Genomic DNA, 20593 nt, shown 5'->3' on the forward strand with positions numbered 1-20593 from the left:
TCTAATGCTCTGGACGTTCAAATCTGTGTTTGAAAATCCATCATCATTAAATTACAAAGTGATTCCTATTTTAAAAGGTAGGATCCTTCAGTGTCTGTTAGATACAAGTTACCTTGGCAACCTAATAGCAAACTGCAAATCCCAGGTCATGATTAGCAAATAAAAAACATGCTCAGCAAATAAAAACTGTGGTCATCATGTAGTATTTGGGTGTACTGTCTTCTGTATAGTCTCACATTCCTTGTGAGGAGCGCATCACATTCTCCCTAGTGCATTGTTAGCTAATGTCTGAGTGTCTGCTAACTGCATGATCATGTATTAGGCATTAATAAACACAGTTTCTAAAAGGGCATTAAATGTTGGGGACACTAAAAAGTAATGCTTTCTCTTTGCTCTTCTATAATAAATTACTGCTCATTGAGAAGATAATAGAGGGTGTTAGCAGAGAAGAAAGTGTGGAAAAATAATGGATTGGTAGTATCTCAAGGAATTTAATAATAAACTGAAACTGATCTATGTTGATTCTTACTAAATGTTTTAAAAAATATGTTTGATTTTGAATTTTTGATTGCTATAACAGTTTCAAAATAAACTTTAAATAATTTGTAAAAATGAACCTGAATATTACATAGATGTAACTGTAATGGTAATACTGTCTTGAAAGGCATTTGTTTAGGTTAAATGTCTTTCTTTGGATGATAAGTAATACACTCTTTGAATGGTATTTGACATCGTAATATATAAGGTTCTTCATTGCCTTCAGGATAGGATAAAGTCCCAGTTATTTTTCATGGTTTACATAACAATTCAACTCAAACTTTAATGTGCTTGTAAATCACCCTAAGTCTTGTTAAAGTAAAGATTCTCATTCAGCTGGTCTAGGGTGGGGCCTGAGATTCTGGATATCCAATATCTGGATATCTTCCCAGGAGATGTAGCTCTTGCTTGCCAGTCCTTGAACTACTTTAAATATGAGGAGTCTACAAGTCCTTCTGTGGTCTGTTTCTACCCTACTGCTCTAACTTTATTGCTTGGTAGCTGTGCCTTATAATTTATGACACTGTATCATGGACTTGTCCTTAGTATGCCTCTGTAGCTGCACATTGTAAAATTGGTCCGGCAATCTATGGGACTCTTGTAAGGGATCTATGAGGCCAAAACTGTCTTAATAATTATAGGAAGATGTTATTAGTCCTTTTTACTCTTGAGTGTACAGTGGAGTTTTCCACAGGTTACGTGACATGTGAGATGTCATTGCTCTGACTGGTAGAGTCGCTTGAACCCGGGAGGTGGAGGTTGCAGTGAGCTGATATCCTCAACCTGGGAGACAGAGCAAGACTCCATCTCAAAAAAAAGAAAGAAAAAAGTTGCTTAGTTTTAATTTCTAATATAGTAAATATTGATAGACATAAGCAAAAGCTCTTTGAAGTGCTTTGTACTTTTTCACAGATTACAGCCTTTGAGAACTGCTTCCCTCCATATTGGACTGTGTCCATTCAAAGAGTGTATTACTTATCATCCAAAGAAAGACATTTAACCTAAACAAATGCCTTTCAAGACAGTATTACCATTACAGTTACATCTATGTAATATTCAAGTTCATTTTTACAAATTATTTAAAGTTTATTTTGAAACTGTTATAGCAATCAAAAATTCAAAATCAAACATATTTTTCAAAACATTTAGTAAGAATCAACATAGATCAGTTTCAGTTTATTATTAAATTCCTTGAGATACTACCAATCCATTATTTTTCCACACTTTCTTCTCTGCTAACACCCTCTATTACCTTCTCAATGAGCAGTAATTTATTATAGAAGAGCAAAGAGAAAGCATTATTTTTTAGTGTCCCCAACATTTAATGCCCTTTTAGAAACTGTTTTTATTAATGCCTAATAAAAACATTGGACACAGAGACTAAGATCTAGAACTTAATCAGAGCTCTTTTCCTTAGCGACAGTGACTGTTAGGCCTGGATGGCAGTTTCAGTTTCCCATATGGTTTCCAGTGACACTGTGATAGGAGTGGCCTTCTCACCTCTGGGCAATGGCAAAAGTCCTGAGTTTCTACTAGGCCTCCTTTGACACCAGCCAACTAGGAGAAGGAGTAAATAACACCCTAATACTTCCTGTGTGGGTGGACGTATAGGCTCTCTATGTGGTCTCCACTGACACTATTATCATGGCTTCTTACTTGTCTACTTAGCCTTCTTTGACTCTACCCCAGTTAGGGTGCTGAGATGCCACCTTATAGCCTCACTAGGGTAGTCCAGGCTACCCACTCGGATTTTGCTTGCATGGGTAGGGGAGCCAGGTATATGCATGGTACAGAGCTGGTTGCTATGGTTTAATACTTGTGGGTCTTAAATACATTGAGCCTAGAACTGTTCCTCGTATTCTTATATCTTAGAAATTTTTGATTATATTAGAGATTTTTCTCTCCTTTTAGCAAACAATTAAATTAGAAACCTATCATTTTAGGTCTTCTAAAGAAAATGAAAGCAGCAATCAAAGAGGTCATAAAGTTTAATTTAAATTGCAAACTATCAGCTTTGACTGGAGATTCAGTATTCATATGTTTAGCAAAATAATGTGTAATTTAAATATGTTAATTTTCTAGGTCTAAATTTTATAGTATATTGGCAAAAAACAGACGATCAGCCTGGAACTTTTTTAGGGAAGAGTTAAACTACTGGTGCTAGGCAGTGTGCTTCAAAATACAATTCTTTGGAAAAACAATTTAAAAATTAAAAGTTTTATCTGATTATAACTAGTAAAAATTGGAGGTTGCTTTGGAATAATTTTAGGAGTCACCATGCCATCTCTTGAAGAGATTTAGAAAACTAGAAACTACAATTTTACAAAATGTTTTACCTTTTGTGAGTTTAGTAGTCACAACATTTAGATAGGCTTATATTAATAAAATCTTAGCTATGTATACCTCTTAAGTAAAATCAACTAGTATAAAATATGCAGGTGTTAAAGCAACACAAATTTATTATCTTATGCTTCTGTGGATTAGAAGTCCAACAGAGCCCAGCACTTTGGGAGGCCGAGGTGGGTGGATCACGAGGTCAAGAGATCAAGACCATCCTGGTCAACATGGTGAAACCCCGTCTCTACTAAAAATATAAAAAATTAGCTGGGCACAGTGGCGCGTGCCTGTAATCCCAGCTACTCAGGAGGCTGAGGCAGGAGAATGGCCTGAACCCAGGAGGCGGAGGTTGTGGTGAGCCGAGATGGCACCATTGTACTCCAGCCTGGGTAATAAGAGCAAAACTATCTCAAAAAAAGAAGTCCAACAGAGGTCTCACTGGGCTAAAATCCAAATGTCAGTAGGGCTATGTTCTGTTTTAGAGGCTTAAGGGGAAAATCTGTTTCCTTGACTTTTTCAGCATTTTTTGACTCAGGTCCCTCTTCCTCAATGCAGGATGCAAGATTCATTTACTTTTAATTTTTAAGGTAGAAATGGATGGACATAGTACTTAGAGTTTAATTAGCTTTGTTAGATTTATTTTGTTAAGTTTAATATATATAGAACTTGATTTACTTCATTGTGATTATAAATATTTGTTCAGACCTGATGGCCAAAAGAAAGGAAGAAAATTTCTCCCCTCCTAAAAATGTCAAAAGACCAAGACAAGAAGAATTGGAGGATTTAGAAAAGGATGGTGATGAAGATGAATGTACAGCTTCTTTCACTAACGGTACTTCTACTTTGGTAAGTGAACAATTACAAAATTATACTTTTGATTGACGTGTTTTTCTTGTCTTGTTTATCATATTCTGTGATAACTTAAAATCAAGAAAAAGCAATATGAGTTTTTAAAAGTTGAGATAAAATCTGTTCTGGCTAATTTTGAAGCTTATGTTAATTACTAGAAAAATTAATATAGAAAATGATCAAAGAACTGGATGTTTAGAAAGGTGAATAAAATTGACAAACCTTTAGTAACACCAACAAATGCAAAAAGAGAAAAGATACAAATTACCAATATCAGAAATAAAATAGGGGTATCCATAGACCCTGCATCATCTAAAGGGTAAGGAAATACAGTTAGCAACTCTGCACACATAAATTTGACAAGTTAGGTGAAGCGAACCAATCCTTGTGGGAAAAATTACCACAACTCACCCAGTATGAAATAGATCATTTGAATAGCTCTATAACTACTAAGGAAATATAATTCCTGTTTTTAAACTCCTAAAAAAGAAGTCTACAGGCGCAGCTGGTTTCACTGGAGAATTGTTCCAGACATTTAAAGAAGAATTAACATGAACCTACGTGGTGTTTTCCAGAAAACAGAAGAGAACACTTTTCATTGTATGATCTTGACACCAAAACCAGACAAAGAACAGCCCCCCAAAAAACAAACTATTTACCAATATACCTAATAAATGTGGTTGCAGAAGTACTGTACAAAATATTAGCAAGGAGAATTCAGCAATGTAGTTGTTCCTTGGTGTCCAAGAAGGATTGGTTCACAGGACTCACCTTCATGTCAGAATTCTCTGATGCTGAAGTCCCTTGTAATCTGCCCTGTGTATTCCCGTCTGCAGAACCCACAGATAGGAAGAGCCAACTATGTGTTAAAAGAATTATATGCCATGATTAATGGGTTCATTTTAGGCATACAAACCTGATTCAGTATCCCAACAGTCAGTCATTGTGATTCACCATGTTACAGGCTAAAGAAGAAAAATCACATGATTATATCACTCAGTGCAGCAAAAGTATTTGATAAAATTCAACATCTGTTCATGACTAAAACTTTCAGAAAAATAAGAATAGACTGGAACTTCCTCAACATGTTAAGAGCACCCACAGAAAAACACTGACAACTAACGTTATGTTTAATGGTAAAACATGGGATACTTTTCCTCAAAGATCAGGAACAAGACAAAGATGTCTGCATTTATCACTTACTCAACATAGTTCTGGGAAATCTAGCAGGGCAAATAAATCAGGGAAAAGAAACAGAAGGTATAGAGTTTGGAAAGGAAAACCACGCACAAAAACTGTCTCTGTTTGCAGATTATGTAGATAATTTCATATACTGGCATTGAACACATGGACATTAAAATTCAAAATACCATATTTAATCACTCAAAAAGAAAAAATGAACCACTTTGGGGCTGTGCAAATTAAAACAACATTGAGATACCAGTACACCTGATAAAATGGCGACAGTTCAAACCACTGACAGCACCAAATGCTGTCAAGGATGTGGAGCAACAAGAACTCTAATTAATGGCTGGTGAGAATGTCCAGCCACTTTGTTAGTTTCTTACAAAACGAAACATCCTCTTACCATACAATCCGGCAGTTGAACTCCTTAGTATTTACTCAAAGGAGTTGAAAACTTATGTCCACACAAAAGTTTTTTGTGCATTCATGTTTATAGCAGCTTTATTCATAATTGTCAAAACCTGAAGGCAACCAAGATGTTCTTCAGTGGATAAATCGATAAACTGGTACATCCAGACAATGGACTATTACTAGTAAGCTATTAAGGCTTGAAAAGACATAGAGGAACCTCAAATGCATATTACTAAGTGACAGAAGCCAATCAGAAAAGGCTACATACTATATGACATTCTGAAAAAGGCAGAACTATGGAGAGAGTTAAAAATCAGTGGTTGGTTGCTAGGAGTTGAGGAAAGGGACGGATCAATAGGTGGAACACTGGATTTTAGGGCAGTAAAAATAACTCTCTGCAATACTAAAATGGTGGAAACATGTCATTATAAATTTGTTCAAATCTATAGAATATACAATAATATCAAGAGTGAACCCTAATACAAACTGTGGACTTGGGTTGATAATGATGCGTTAGTGTAGGTCATCAGCTGTAATAAATGTACCACGCTGATGGTAGATGTTGATAATGAGGGAAACCATGTGCATGTGTTGGGGGTAGACAGTATGTAGGATATTTCTGTATCCTCCTCTTAATTTTGCTGTGAACCTAAAACTACTCTTAAAAAATTAAGTATTGAATAATCAAATACATAGGTCTAAAGCTAACAAAATATTTACAGGACTAATATGGTAAAAATTATATAGTGCTGATGAAGGGAATCCAAGAACACCTGAATAAATGGAGAGACATACTTATCCATGGATCTGACAACTCAATATAGAAATTGTGTCACTTCTCCCCCAAAATAATATGTAAGTTTAAATGCAGTTCTATTAAAACCGTATAAGATATTTTGTAGGTATAGATTTTATTCTGAAATTTATACGAAAAGGCAAAGGAACTAGTAAATACACCTTGGTACATCCATACTGTAAAATACAGCTTAACAATAAAAAGGAGGGAGCTACCCATACAGGCAACAACAGAGAATTAGGCTGAGTGAAAAAAGCTGGTCCCAAGAAGCTACATTTTGTCTATTTTCATTTCTTTAACATTTTTGAAATGGCAAAGTTAATAGAAATGAACAGATTAGTGGATCAGGGGTAAAGGTGGGGTGGATGTGACTGTAAAAGGGCAACACGAGGGATCCTTATTATGACGGAAATATTCTGCATTTTGACTATAGTCAATGTCAGTATCTTGGTTGTGATATTGTACTTTAGCTCTGCAAGATGTTACAATGGGCAGAAATGGGCAAAGGGTACACAGAATCTCATTTCTTAAGGATTGCATGTGAATCTGTAATTATTTAAAAATAAAAATGTGTTTTAAAAATTCTTGAACCATGATTTCCAGTATTCTACTCGTACAAGGATGCAAACTTTTTAATAAAATGTATGTCCAGAAAAAGAGCCAGGGAGTTTTTAAAGAAATCTTTAATATACATAGAGACTTGAAAATGATCTTCAAAAAAATTAGAAGGTCTGATAAAATAAGGCTAATTTGTTCTGATACTTAGATAACTACAAAGTACAAGTGAGTACTGTGTGCCAGACTCTTGGATAACCATTTGTAAATCATCTCCAATTTGATGCTAACATAATATTTACATTGTTGGAAATACTATTCCTCTTTTACGGACTTGGAAACTGTGTATTCTTTATACATTGCCAAAAGTTACGCAGCTGCCATACTAAGTGATAAAGCAGAGCAGGGTTTACCTTTTAAGAACATAAACTGCTCTTTGAATTGAAATAGTGAATGTTAGTGAATTCAGTGTTGAACGTATGGCTGGATAGCCATTTTTCATATGTATTCTAAATACTGTATACAGGAAGTTTTCTATGCCATTTGGGATAGCAGTTCTCAACAAAGGGGGTTCTTCTCTCTCCTTTTTGCACCTCCCCCCACCTTCCCGCCCAAGCAGGGACATTTAGCAATGTCTGGATTTATTTCTGGTTGTCATAACTTAGGGGCAGATATGAGTTGCTGGCATCTTCTAGTGGGTAGAGGCCAGGGATACTGCTAAACATTCTACAGTGTGCAAGACAGACCCCTACCCCCACTAACAAAAAATTATCAGACCCAAAATGTTATTGCCAATATTAAGGAACCTGGTGATAGACTTTTTAGATCCCCTAAAGATTTTAGAATGAGTACCTACTCATAGAAGGTTCCCATTTAATTTCATCTTATTAATTTAAGTTACCATTATTCACGTTCTGTAACTTTTTTCATTGGTGATGTTGCTAGTCTTTCTGATGCCAACAATGCTCAAATGGTTATAATGAGTGAATTAGATTGACTGTTTTCTCCTGTTGTTTATTATTAATAGACTGCAGCGGAAGTTGGAATAATTGAGAGTATTCGGCTAAAGAACTTCATGTGTCATTCGATGCTTGGACCCTTTAAGTTTGGTTCTAATGTCAACTTTGTTGTTGGCAACAATGGAAGTAAGTATTTTTGCCCTCCTCGTTTGACCTTGAGCAGTACTTTGAGATTAGAGTACATTAACTTTTTGAAATAGGTGACTGTTAGTGCTAATAAGTATTTTGTCCATAGATGTATAACTTGTGGTTATGAATATTTTTTGGTATTTGCTGCCAGTGTACACTTAAAGAAAATATTGAGTTAATTCTAGGTTCATTATTTAAGCAATAGAGATAAACATTTCTTTAATCTATTTATCTTGGAATCTATGCCATAGAAGGGTAGACAAGCAATCCTCACTGCAATTGACACAGCCCTGTGTCTTACCTTACTTAAACATTGTAATAGAGTACAAATGAAGTGACTTGGTAATCCAAACATGAAAGTAATTCTCGCCTTGTGGCCAATAAAAGCTTTAAGAGGAGGGGGTATTTGTGCCAGTTCTTGAATGAAAATTATTGATTCTGTAGGTCTCATTGGGGAAGAAGAAGCTGAGATGTTACAAGCAACGATTGCTTATCAATTGAGATTTGGAGGAGTAGAGGTAGATGTGTATAGGAACTGGCGAATAACCTGTTCGCCAGTTTATTGTATGGTGTATGGTGGGGAAAGCTAGAAGCTGACTGTGGAGAGTCATGCTCTAGGCAATATTGTTGAGGATCTTTAATGTAATGATAAAGAGTTTGGAGTTATATTTTGAAGACAGTGAGGAACCAGTTAGAGTTTTATTTTTTTGTTTGTTTGGGTTTTTTTTTTTTTTTTTTCTGTTTTTGAGACACAGTGTCCCTCTGTTGCCCAGGCTGAAGTACAGTGGTATGATCTTGGCTCACTGCAACCTCTGCCTCCCAGGTTAAAATGATTCTCCAGTCTCAGGCCTGTGAGTAGCTGTGATTACAGGTGGTTGCCATCATGCCCGGCTAATTTTTGTGTTTTTAGTAGAGGCAGGGTTTCACCATGTTGGCCAGGCTGGTCTTGAACTCCTGACCTCAAGTGATCTGCCCGCCTTGGCTTTGCAAAGTGCTGGGATTACAGGTGTGAGCCACTGCACTTGACCACCATTAAAGTTTTTGAGTAAAGGAATGGCATGGCCACAATTTGTGAAACAAACTGACCACATTGTGGACAGCGGATTAGAAGGGGAAAAATATAGGAGGCAGAAAGTTTGTGGGCAGTTCTGTGGTAGGCCCGCCAAGAATGAGGTATTAACTGCTGGACTGAGAAGATACACAAGGAGAGGAGGCTTGCCAGAGTCTACCAGCTGGTGAGAGTGTTAGAATAGGAAGCTAGGCTATGTGTAGCTCTGCATTCCCTTTTCTTGTTCTCTGTTTTTCTTACTCTATTAGTCCAGGAGAAAGTGTTTTTAAAAAGAACAGATAACCAAAAGGATCATCATTTCAGAGGGGTCACATGCGACAAGCAATACTGATGGGTTCTGAAGTTAGTTCTTTTAACTTTCAAAACAATGATTTTTATTAATAAAACTTAATAGAAGGGGAAATAATGCAAATAGTGGAGGCAGTACATTTGGTAATGAAGAAAAGAGAGTTAGAATAAGAACTTAAAAGGCCTTACAGGAACTAAATTGGGTTAATCAGTGGTGTGCATTAGTTACTTTGCGGAAGATAATGGGCCAATAAAAGTTGATTGGATTAATTGAATGGAATTCAGAAAATGTTTGCCATATTCTGTGTGTGTGTGTGTGTGTGTGTGTGTGTGTGTGTGTGTGTGTGTTTAAAGAGACTGGATCTCTTGCTCTCTGCCACCCTGGCTGTACAGTACTAGTGTGATTATAGATCACTGCAGACTTGAACACCTGGGCTCAAGCTATCCTTGCCTCAGCTTCTAAGTAGCTAGGACCACAGGCATATGCTACTATGCCTCCCTAATTTTTTAATTTTTTATTATTTTTTTGAGACAGAGTCTTGCTTTATTGTCCAGGCTGGAGTGCAGTGGTGCTGCCTTGACTCACTGCAATCTCTGCTTCCTGGGTTCAAGTAATCCTCTTGCCTTAGCCTCCCAAGTAGCTGGGATTATAAATGTGACCACCACAGCCAGCTGTTTGTATTTTTAGTAGAAGTGGGATTTTACCACGTTGGCCAGACTGGTCTTGAACCCCTGGCCTCAAGCGATCTGCCTGCCTTGGTCTCCTGAAGTGCTAGGATTGTAGGCATGAGCCACTGCACCCAGCCTGCCTGCCTATTTTTATTTTTGTAGGGACTAGGTGTTACTCTGTTGGTCAGGCTGGTCTCTCTGGCCTCAGGTGATCTTCCTGCCTCGGCCTCCCAAAATGCTGCGATTACAGGTGTGAGCCCCCACACCTAGCCCCCAACTTGTGATATTTTAGATATGTTAGGGTATAAAGAAGTATACTTTTCAAAGAGCTAGAAAATGAATAATATTCAAGTTACAAATAATAGGTGTCAAAATGTTATATAAAGACCTCTATATGACTTTGCTTATTTTTTTCCTATTTAAGTTCATTCATTCAACAAATAATGCAAGTACTTATTATGTGCTAATATTAGGGATACATTATTGAATGAAAGAGACAACATTCCTGTTTCCATGGAGCTTACATTTGAGGGATGTTAACAATTGTTTCTGGCTGGGCTCAGTGGCTAACATCTATAATCACAGCACTTTGAGAGGCTAAGGCAGGAGGATTGCTTGAGACCAGGGATTTGAGACCACCCTGGGCAACATAGCAACACGGTGTCTCTGCAAAAGTTAGCCAGGCATAGTGATGTGTGCCTATAATCCCAGCTACTCAGGAGGCTGAGGCAGGAGGACAGCTTGAGCCCAGGAGTTTAAGTGAGCTATGATTGTGCCATTAGAATGTCATAAAAATCAGATGGATTAATAATATACATGTAAATAGAAGGACAAATTCATTTATTAGGTGGATAGGCCAAGGTGGAACAGTGAAGGTTTTGGGTTGGAAAGGTGTCACAACAATTTTTACCATTTTCTTCTTAGTGGCAAAAATTTGATTCCTGAAATGTACTAATTTTTTGCTAATATTGGCAGCTCAATTTTTTATTACATATATAACTTTTTTTTAAAGTTGTTGCTTTGCATGGGAAGAAAATTATAGTCCAATTTTAACATTTTCTTTTAAAATGAGACTAATTCATAAATCTTTTTGCATTAAATGGTAGGAGTCAGCCTTTTTCTTTCAATGAATGTGCTTTCTTCATCTGTTTCTTTAGGTGGGAAGAGTGCAGTACTCACAGCTCTCATAGTTGGTCTTGGTGGAAGGGCGGTTGCTACTAATAGAGGATCTTCTTTAAAAGGTTTTGTGAAAGATGGACAGAAGTAAGTGTTTGTTTTCTACTATCTACTTTTAATTCTTTAGTAAGAAAACAGTTGCTTTAGATTCTCAGTTCACATAGACATGACTGGAAATGAAGTGCCTTCTCAGAATAAGAGCAGAGGTGTCCTATTTTTTCATTCCTTTTTCTTGCCCCTTGTTGCTGGCGTGGCGCACTGTTGCCTGTTATCCTCTCAAGACAGATAGCTTGTGTAACTTATTACCATGTTTCTGGTATCCTTGGTTCTGTTATTTGCTGAAAGAAATGGCTGTGATAAATCTATGTACCCTGTTTAACAAGTGTTTATAAACCTTGCTAATGCCTGCCTCTTGACCCAAACCCAGCATCTGTGAGTCCACATTGATACGATAGTAGGAAGAGCAAAATCAGTGACCAACCTGTGTGTCGCTGCACAAAACTTCTGTTTTAGCTCTCTGAGAAGTTCCAAAATGAGTATCCTACTTTTTGACTCTGATTGTATACCCTTTACTCAGGTGGGTTGCCAGTGAGTTTTATTTGAGTACCAGAATGACAGATTCATTTGTGGTCTATCCTGGACCCTTGGTGAATAGTTGTATGACTACGCTTTGGTTTTACATTTATATATTTTTTTTGTCATAGGTTGCCATCACATAGCTATATATGAATTGTCCAGTTTGCATCATTGTGGACTCACTGCCTTGTGCCCACTAGCTATTCTGTCTTCAGGCTTATTCCTTTATTCTTTTCCATACTGCACCAGACACCTCTGATGCAAAATGTCCCAAATGCTGTCATACGTCTTCCAGCATGAGGCCACTCCCATTCCTCCTCTAAGAACTTTTGAAACTTTCGTAACTAACACTAATATATTTTTTCTCATTTAGTAGACTTTCCTTCTGCTCTGTGTTATATCCATTTATCTTGTATTTTGTTACTAAAAAATGAAACAAGGACGGGATGTGAATCAGGTCTGCAGATTTCTTATGTATTGCTCAGAAGCTTTAGGAATCTTAACCTTAAGCCAAGTTGACTCAAAAAAAGAAGAAAAGATACACAGAAGATTATTTCCCATGCTCTGTGGCCTTGGGAAAAAACTGTTTGATAGCAATTCACCAGCATAGTTTCTGTCTCCACTTCTTTGAGCCCCAGCCCAGCAGAGTCTTTTCACCACCAACCAAAATGGCATCTATAGCAAAAAATTAGTTAACACTTTAAGTTAATAGTACCAATACTTTTAAAAAAACGTTTTAAAATTATTATTAGTCATTAGAATCCATGAGAAAATTTTCTTTTTTGAGACAGTCTTGCTCTGTTGTCTAGACTGCAGTGTAGTGCAATACTGACTCAATATAACCTTCACCTCCTGGCTTCAAGCAATTCTTGTGCCTCACCCTCCTGAGTAGCTGGGACTACAGCTGTGCCACCACAGCTGGCTAAATTTTTTTTTTTTTTTTTTTGTATTTCTAGTAGCGAAGGGGTCTTTCCATGTTGTCCAGGCTGGTCTTGAACTCCTGGCCTCAAGTGATCTACCTGCATCAGCCTCCCAAATTGCTGGAATTACAGCCTAGCCACAGTTCATTATACTTAACTATCCATTTCTTACCTCCAAACAATCAACTAGTCTACTTAGCTAGATTTCACATTGAATTTTAAGATACAGCATTTAGGAAGAAATTATTATTTTATGTACTGTTAAATGTTTTATGTCTCAGTTAAATACTTTTTTAAAAGAAATACTTTTTTTTTTCCATTTGAGAAGTACTTAGGCCGGAGCAGAAAATTCTCTCTGAGATCCGTCCTCTGAATACTATTTAATAAAAAAAGACTAGCTTAAACAAGTCACCGACTTTTAAGGACATGGCTGCCTCTAGAATGAAATATTAATATATATATATTTTTTTCCTGTACAAAATTGGGTGAAATATATTTTAAAACACAGTTAATGACAGATAAAAACTCTAACCTGAGCTCAGTCTTCTGTCTAAAAAATTAACTGAAAGCAGAGTTTTTCCACATCTTTATTGTTCTTATTCATTCCCTTCCTCATTGAAAACTTCAGTTATTTATAAAATTGCCCGTATTTTTACAGTCTCTTGATTCTGTCATCACTTTTTTGCAGGATCAGCTTGTTGAAGTTTTTAGTTCTGTTCTTACTCTATTGCACATCTAAAATCTATGCAGGCATCTCACTTTGCCTAAGAATGGTTGTTAGTGTGGTCCAGCACAAGTTTGAGGTAGTTCTAAGAACTCTATCCCTCCCTTTCCCCATCTCTAGCATTACACCTCCCATTTGTGACAGACACCTGGTCTCTGGGGTTCCTTTCTTAGGGTATTTTTTTTTTTTTTTTTTTTGAGACGGAGTTTCGCTCTCGTTACCCAGGCTGGAGTACAATGGCGCGATCTCAGCTCACTGCAACCTCCGCCTCCTGGGTTCAGGCAATTCTCCTGCCTCAGCCTCCTGAGTAGCTGGGATTACAGGCACGTGCCACCATGCCCAGCTACTTTTTGTATTTTTAGTAGAGATGGGGTTTCACCATGTTGACCAGGATGGTTTCGATCTCTTCACCTCATGATCCACCTGCCTCGGCCTCCCAAAGTGCTGGGATTACAGGCATGAGCCACCGTGCCCGGCCTCTTGGGGTATTTCAACTCTTCTAGGAGATGCTTGCCTAACACTGTTAGGAGGAGCCAGAGAACTGTACCTTGAGGAGCTTCCTGGGACTCATCCTTTTAATTTTCCACCAATCCTTTGCAGTGACACAAGGTCTGAATGAATTCTTCTGTTGTATCTCTTCATATGAAAACCTTTCTCAGTGACCTAAGGTTTCATGCCCTTTGCTTTTTAGATTGTATGCAGTTTACTGTTACCTCCTTTGGCCTTCCCAGTACCAACCCTGGTACCCTTGAGGTCTTTGCAATAGTCTTATTTTTGAGATGAGCTGTGGCACAAGGGTTTTAGAGGGACAAAAACTCATTCTCCTGTGTTCCTGATTTATTTAGTCAGGGATACAGAATTTATTACAGATGAGCTGGTGACCCAGAGAAGGAGCAGTTGTATCATCTTTTTATGTGACTTTTTTCTTATTCCTTGTTCTCATCACTGTGCACTGCTGGCAGTTACTTCCGTGTAGTTAGATTCTTCCTGAGTTGAGAAAGAAGCTGAATTCTTACTGCAGCACTGCTCCTTTAGGTGGTCATTTTGAAAAAATTCTCATAGTCTCTCTTTTTCATTAAGGGTCTCCTATATTTACAGGCATTGGGCTCTATGGCTGTTGACCTAAACTGAGCATTAGCACAGGCCATATCAGTATAAAGGGGAAACCAGCAGAGCTATGCCCAACTCAGTTCTCTCTCTTCCTGCACAAGTGTTTGTGTGTGTGTGTGTGTGTGTGTGTGTGTGTGTGTGTTTTAGCAGTAATTATGAGGCTTTTTTATAAATGTTATTTTTTAGAAGAGATTTGCTTTCTTAAATTTACTAGATTCATATAGTAGGCCAGGTGGGCAGATCACTTGAGGTCAGGAGTTTGAGACCAGCCCGGCCAACATGACAAAACCCCGTCTCTACTAAAACTACAAAAATTAGCTGGACATGGTGATGGGTGCATGTAATCTCAGCTACTCGTGAGGCTGAGGCAGGAGAATTGTTTGAACCTGGGAGGTGGAGGTTGCCATGAGCCAAGATCATGCCACTGCACTCCAGCCTGGGCAAGAGAGCGAGACTGTCTTAAAAAAAAAAAAACGAAGGTCAGGCGCGGTGGCTCACACATCTAATTCCAGCACTTTGGGAGGCCAAGGCGGGCAAATCATCTGAGGTTGGGTTTTCGAGACCAACCTAACCAACATGGAGAAACCCCGCCGTCTCTATTAAAACTACAAAAATTAGCCGGGCATGGTGTTGCATGCCTGTAATCCCAGCTACTCGGGAGGCTGAAGCAGGAGAATCACTTGAACCTGGGAGGCATAGGTTACGGCCAGCTGAGATCACACCGCTGCACTCCAGCCTGGGCAACAAGAGTGAAATTTTGTCTAAAAAAAAAAAAACAAAAGAAAAGAAAATTTATATAGCAGTAGAATACCAGTGCCTCCAAAGTTCTCATTATACTGAAAATAGCTTAAATACAAGGAGTAGCTCAGAATGAGATAATAAAGTAGGTGTTTGGTAATCAAGAGAGGTGTTTGATAATTCAGAGAGCAAATATATGTAGTCATTTAAGAAATGTTTTGATGAGATACACTAACTTAATGCCAGGTAATCTTACTAGCTAGTGAAATAAAATATTTGTTAGCTAAGTGTCAGAGGCCAACCACCCTTCCCCTCATCTTTCAATGAACAGTTCTCAACCTTAACTGTTCATTAGAATCAACTTGGGAAGCTTTAAAAAAAAAATCCATTAATTGTAGTTTTTCTGGAACATATCGGTCTTAATTAGGTAATTTTGTTTTTGTTTTTGTTTTTTTTTTTCTTTAAAAAAAAACCACCAATTTTCAAGGTAGCTCTAGGAAAGGATGTTTACCATAAAGATGAAGGGATATATGTCTATGAAACTGCAGAGAGGAAATACAGCTGGGTCTCATGAGGGACCAGACTGAGACCTTGTAAGAATCAAATCTCTTCTGTCTCTGGGGCTTCCTTTTAATTGCATCTCAGGCTGTCTGTGTGTGTATTGTCTCTGGGCCTCTGTCTCCCTCTCCCTCCCTCTGTTTATTTCTGCAACTCTCCTCTGTACACCTTCCTGACAATCCTAACGTAATTGGCTTTACTTCTGTGTGTGTGTGTGCACTATGCTCTTTTCTCCTGTACCTCCTTACAAAAAAATGTACAGGTGAGTGAGTGTGTTTTTCTCTGTCACTGTCTCTGGAGTAAGTGTACTTTCTTATTATTTTGCTAATCTTTGTCACTGTGTGTCTTCACATGTGCAGGCATTTGTATGAATTACTGTCATTTGTAAGTCTTACTGTCCTAGTCTGTGGGTGTGTCTGTATAAGGAAGTGATCTTCTGTTTTCTGTGCCTCTGGTTCACTGCCAGTATCTTTGGGTATGTGTGTCTTTTTATTAGTCTGACTAGGTGGTTTCCCAAGAGCTTATCTGTTCTATGCAGACTTTCTATTGTCTTATCGCTGAATAATGCCCCAAATTGGTTTCTCTAGGTTTAGATGCTCCATAACTTTGTAGCTCCCAGGATTCACCATCTCTCAACTTGATTATGTCTTAATTTGAATTTTTAAAAATCTTTTTATTTCGAAGTAATCGTAGATTTACAGAAATGTGGCAAAGATAGTACGTTAACTCTATATCCTTCACCCAATTTTCCTTAATGTAGGTTTCTTACCTAAGATGCATTTATCAAAGCTAAGCAATTAACATTGGTACAATATCAGCTAAACTACAGACTTTTTAAATTTTTTTTAACCAGATTTTCTTAGTTTAATTTTTTTTAAAGAAGAAAATCTGATTGCTCAGTTGGTAAAAAAAAAATTTCTATAATTAGCTCAATCCCAAAAGGATAGGATGGAGAATTAGATGGTTGCTAAGACCTTTCCGCTAGGGCACTTGAACAGAAGAGGATGGGAGAGCAACAGAGTAAACACTTCAATGTGTCTGCTGTGTTAGCAGGAGTTCACAATGAAACTCATCTGAAGTATTTCTTCCTATGTTTCCCAAAAATGGAAAAAGTTTTAGAGTATGATTACCAATTCACAAAAACAAGTTTGTTCTGTTAAAGGTTTCATTTAATTACCAATTAAAACACTTTCATATTAAGGGACTTGAGCATTTTGACAGATACTCATATGAACCAGGTAAAATATTATCTGCTTTTATGTATAAGGAAATTATAAGTATGTATTTATTAATGTTCTTCATCAGCATATTTTTTGTTTTTCTACCAAGTCTTATTTTAGAAGTTGGAGTACACAAATAAAGATTTTTGTTTTTACCTTTATAGGTCTTAAAATATGCATGGCTATAAACGAACAGAGCCTATCAATTAGGCAGATTTATACTGTTATTTTATATGCGTGTTTAGCTGCGTTGTACTATTTTGAAATATGTATTTTAATGCCCATAAAGCTTTAAGAAAGTTTTGCCTTTAGTTTTTTTCCTTTTTTTTCTTTTCTTTTTTTTGCAGAGACAGTGTCTCGCGCTGTCACCCAGGCTGGAATGCAGTGGTGCAATCTCAGCTCACTGCAACCTCTGCCTCCAGGGTTCAAGTGATTCTCCTGCCTCAGCCTCCCAAGTAACTGGGATTACAGGCGTGTGCTACCATGCCCGGCTAATTTTTGTATTTGTTGTAGAGATGGGGTTTTGCCATGTTGGCCAGGCTGGTCTCAAACTCACACCACTTAGTCTTGACCTCAAGTGATCTACCCACCTTGGCCTCCCAGAGCACTGAGATTGCAGGTGTGAGCCACTATGCCTAGCCTAGTTTGTATTTCTTGATGTCAAATGGTTTTATTTTTTATTGCCAAGTAATTGAAAAATTAAAATTGCCTGTCTTAATTCTAATCCTCTTCGAAAATGTTAGTACTTTGCTGTAATTCTTACTTTTTCATTCTTTAAAGGCCTACTCTCAAGCATAATGCTTTATGTAAGTTATAGTAGTCAGGCAGTGTAATGTTAATTACGTGATTTTTATAGGAAAATGTGTAGCTTATCTACATCTTGAAACAACCTAGTGGTTTTTGTACAAATGTACTATTCCATTATGGATAGAATAGTCAATTATTTTTTATGAAGCTTCATTTATTCTCAACTTTATTTTCTTTTAGGCACGATATCGTTAACATTATGCTGTAGTGAACAATCACTGTCAGCTGTTAATGTAAAGCTAATTTTTAAATGAATTGGACAGATGATTTGGTGGTTTTGAAAAATTTGAAAATTGTGTTAACCTAGTATCATAATTACACTGTATCTTCATGTGACTTAGCTTTAACCTCGTTGTTTCAGCTCTGCAGATATCTCAATAACATTAAGGAACAGAGGAGATGATGCCTTTAAAGCCAGTGTGTATGGTAACTCTATAATTGTGCAGCAACACATCAGCATGGATGGAAGTCGATCTTATAAACTTAAAAGTGAAGCAGGTTTGTTATGATTCTCTCTTCATTTCTTATAAAATATTAGTAAATAATCAGTTAAAAAGAATTAGTTGACTGCTGGTATTGACTGAAATGTCTTCCTTGTAACATGATTGGCGGTTTGTACGTATGTATGTGTGTGTGTGTGTGTATATATATATATATATACACATGTGTATATTACACACAGTTGTTTTACCCCAGGATATTTTAGCAGCAAAAGCATGATTAGCAGAATTGGGGATTATTTGAAACAGGTTGTGCCATTTTGTTCTCGCCTAAAGACTTCCTATCAAAACAGGGTTTTTATAGCATGTGGAAAGAAATGGTTAGTAAAAGGTGCAAAATGACAAAAAAGAAAAGGTGAGCATTTAGTTATTGAAAAGAGATAGATGAGGAGCAAAATAATAATGTTTAGCTATGGGAACAAGATAAGCATCATTACTGCATCTGGGTACTTTTTCTTCCTCTGTATTTGTGCCATGTTCATTCATATTTATGCATATTCAGTGGTACCTTTCTTGATGATGCAATGAAAGCTAATAATAATATTTTATAAATAACTATACATTTTTTTTCTGTGATATGCCCTAGAAACTGTTTGATTATTTCGTATGTTTCTTATAACTAGGGTCCGTGGTTTCTACTAAGAAAGAAGAGCTGATTGCAATTCTTGATCATTTTAACATCCAGGTAATTGGTAAATTTGTGTTTCACATTAATTCATACAGCTTGTCATTTCTTAATGTTATTTCACTTGTATAGAAAAAATTTAAATGGCCTCTTATGAGTGAATTGATCACAGGAAGGATATATGTAACTGTAATCAATGAGGTTGTTTAGAATTTACAAATTCAACACAGGATTGTCAATACGTAATATAACACCTTTAATTTGCTAGACCATTCAAGAACATTTAGTCTGTATTGCTGTAGGCTAAAATTTATCTTAATAAGGATATCAGATTTCTTTGCTTTTTGCTGTTCTATGCAAAATAGCATCATTGTTTTCTAAACTCAGTTGCTAAAACTCTTTTTTTTTTCTGGATGAGTGTTTAGCTTCTAAAGGTGCTAAATTCTTAAAGAAAATTTATTCTAGAACAATAAAGCATTTATGTATTTTAGAATGATCGATGATACCTGTAGGGAACAAGGTTTGAGTCCTTTCTGCTAAGATACTTTGGCTGAATTAATTGATAATAGGGTACGCATAGTTCTATAAACATTTACACTACAGTGATCTTTAGAAGTCACCTAATCCAGGCTATTTGTATTGTAGATGAGAAACTGGGAGCCAAAAAAATAAAAAAATAAATTTGTACTTAAGGCTGTCTAGATGTGGTTACTGGTTTAAAGCTAGATTTGGGATCCAGCCATCCCTGTTTCATTCTACTGTTCTATCCGTTGTGCAGTACTGCCTTGTTATAGATAAGAAAAAGAACAATTAGGAGTCTGGGTCTCTTTTCCAGTTTGTTTTAGAACAGAGCTGTACAGAACTTTCTGTGATGGTGAGAATGTCCTGTATTTATGCTGTTCAGTGGGGTAACCATTAGTCACATGTGGTTCTTGACTACTTGAAATTGTGACTAAGAAATTGAATTTTTAATTGTACTTTATGTAAGTAGAAAAAGCCACATGTGGCAAGTGGGCTTGCTTCATATCAGACAGTACATGTTTAGGAAAAATAATTGTTAAAATCTAGAGAAAAGCAGATAAAACAAATAAATTTCAGACTAGAGTGCAGAACAATTTATTAGAATCAGGAAAGCCAAAAGTTAGAGTTTCTGGAATCATAGGTGCTAAAGAATCTTGAAGGGCATTCAGTATAGTTACTCTGTTCTTTCCCTGTGTAGAATCTCCACCAGGTTTTCCTGCACAGGTGCTTGAAAGGATAATGGTGGGGAAATCACCTCTGGGCAAGGCTTCTTCCTTCTTCTGTGGAAAGCTGTATTTACTACAAAGTTTTCATTATGAGGACAATTGAAAAATGCCTATTTCTCTAAACTCTTACTTCCTTGAGGAATGTAAAACATGTTTATTAATATTATATATATAAAGGAAGTTTTAAATATTAACTCACACGATCACAGGGTCCCACAATAGGCCATCTGCTAGTTGAGGCGCAAGGAAAGTCAGTCCAAGTCCCAAAACTAAAGAACTTGGAGTCCAATGTTTGAGAGTAGGAAACATCCAGTATGGGAGAGAGATGTAGGCTGGGAGGCTAGGCCAATCTAGTCTTCTCACATTTTTCTGCCTGCTTTATATTCTAGCCAGATTGCCAGGTAATTAGATGGTGCCCACCTGGATTAAGGATGGGTCTGCCTCTCCCATCCTACTGACTCAAATACTAGTTTCCTTTAGTAACACCCTCACAGACGCACCCAGAACCAGTACTTTGCATCCTTCAATTCAGTCAAGTTGACACTCAG

At 37.0% G+C, this 20593-nt stretch overlaps 1 protein-coding gene across 7 annotated transcripts in view; it reads left to right on the forward strand.

Moving 5' to 3' along the window:
• The window catches only part of SMC6 (structural maintenance of chromosomes 6), a 138158-nt gene that overhangs the window by 49124 nt on the left and 68441 nt on the right, over window positions 1-20593 (forward strand). For 6 of the 7 annotated variants that reach the window (XM_078349918.1, XM_035273153.3, XM_008981110.5 and 3 more), the window contains exons 2-6: window positions 3578-3720; window positions 7698-7815; window positions 11002-11107; window positions 18035-18171; window positions 18797-18858. In XM_078349918.1, the coding sequence (XP_078206044.1) occupies window positions 3583-3720; window positions 7698-7815; window positions 11002-11107; window positions 18035-18171; window positions 18797-18858 (561 nt within the window). In that variant the 5' untranslated portion in view covers window positions 3578-3582. The remainder of the gene's footprint in view (window positions 1-3577; window positions 3721-7697; window positions 7816-11001; window positions 11108-18034; window positions 18172-18796; window positions 18859-20593) is intronic. The other variant, XM_078349920.1, reaches the window with a different exon arrangement.

This window comes from Callithrix jacchus, chromosome 14 (assembly GCF_049354715.1).
Source record: "Callithrix jacchus isolate 240 chromosome 14, calJac240_pri, whole genome shotgun sequence".
In the NCBI taxonomy this organism is placed as follows: domain Eukaryota; kingdom Metazoa; phylum Chordata; class Mammalia; order Primates; family Cebidae; genus Callithrix; species Callithrix jacchus.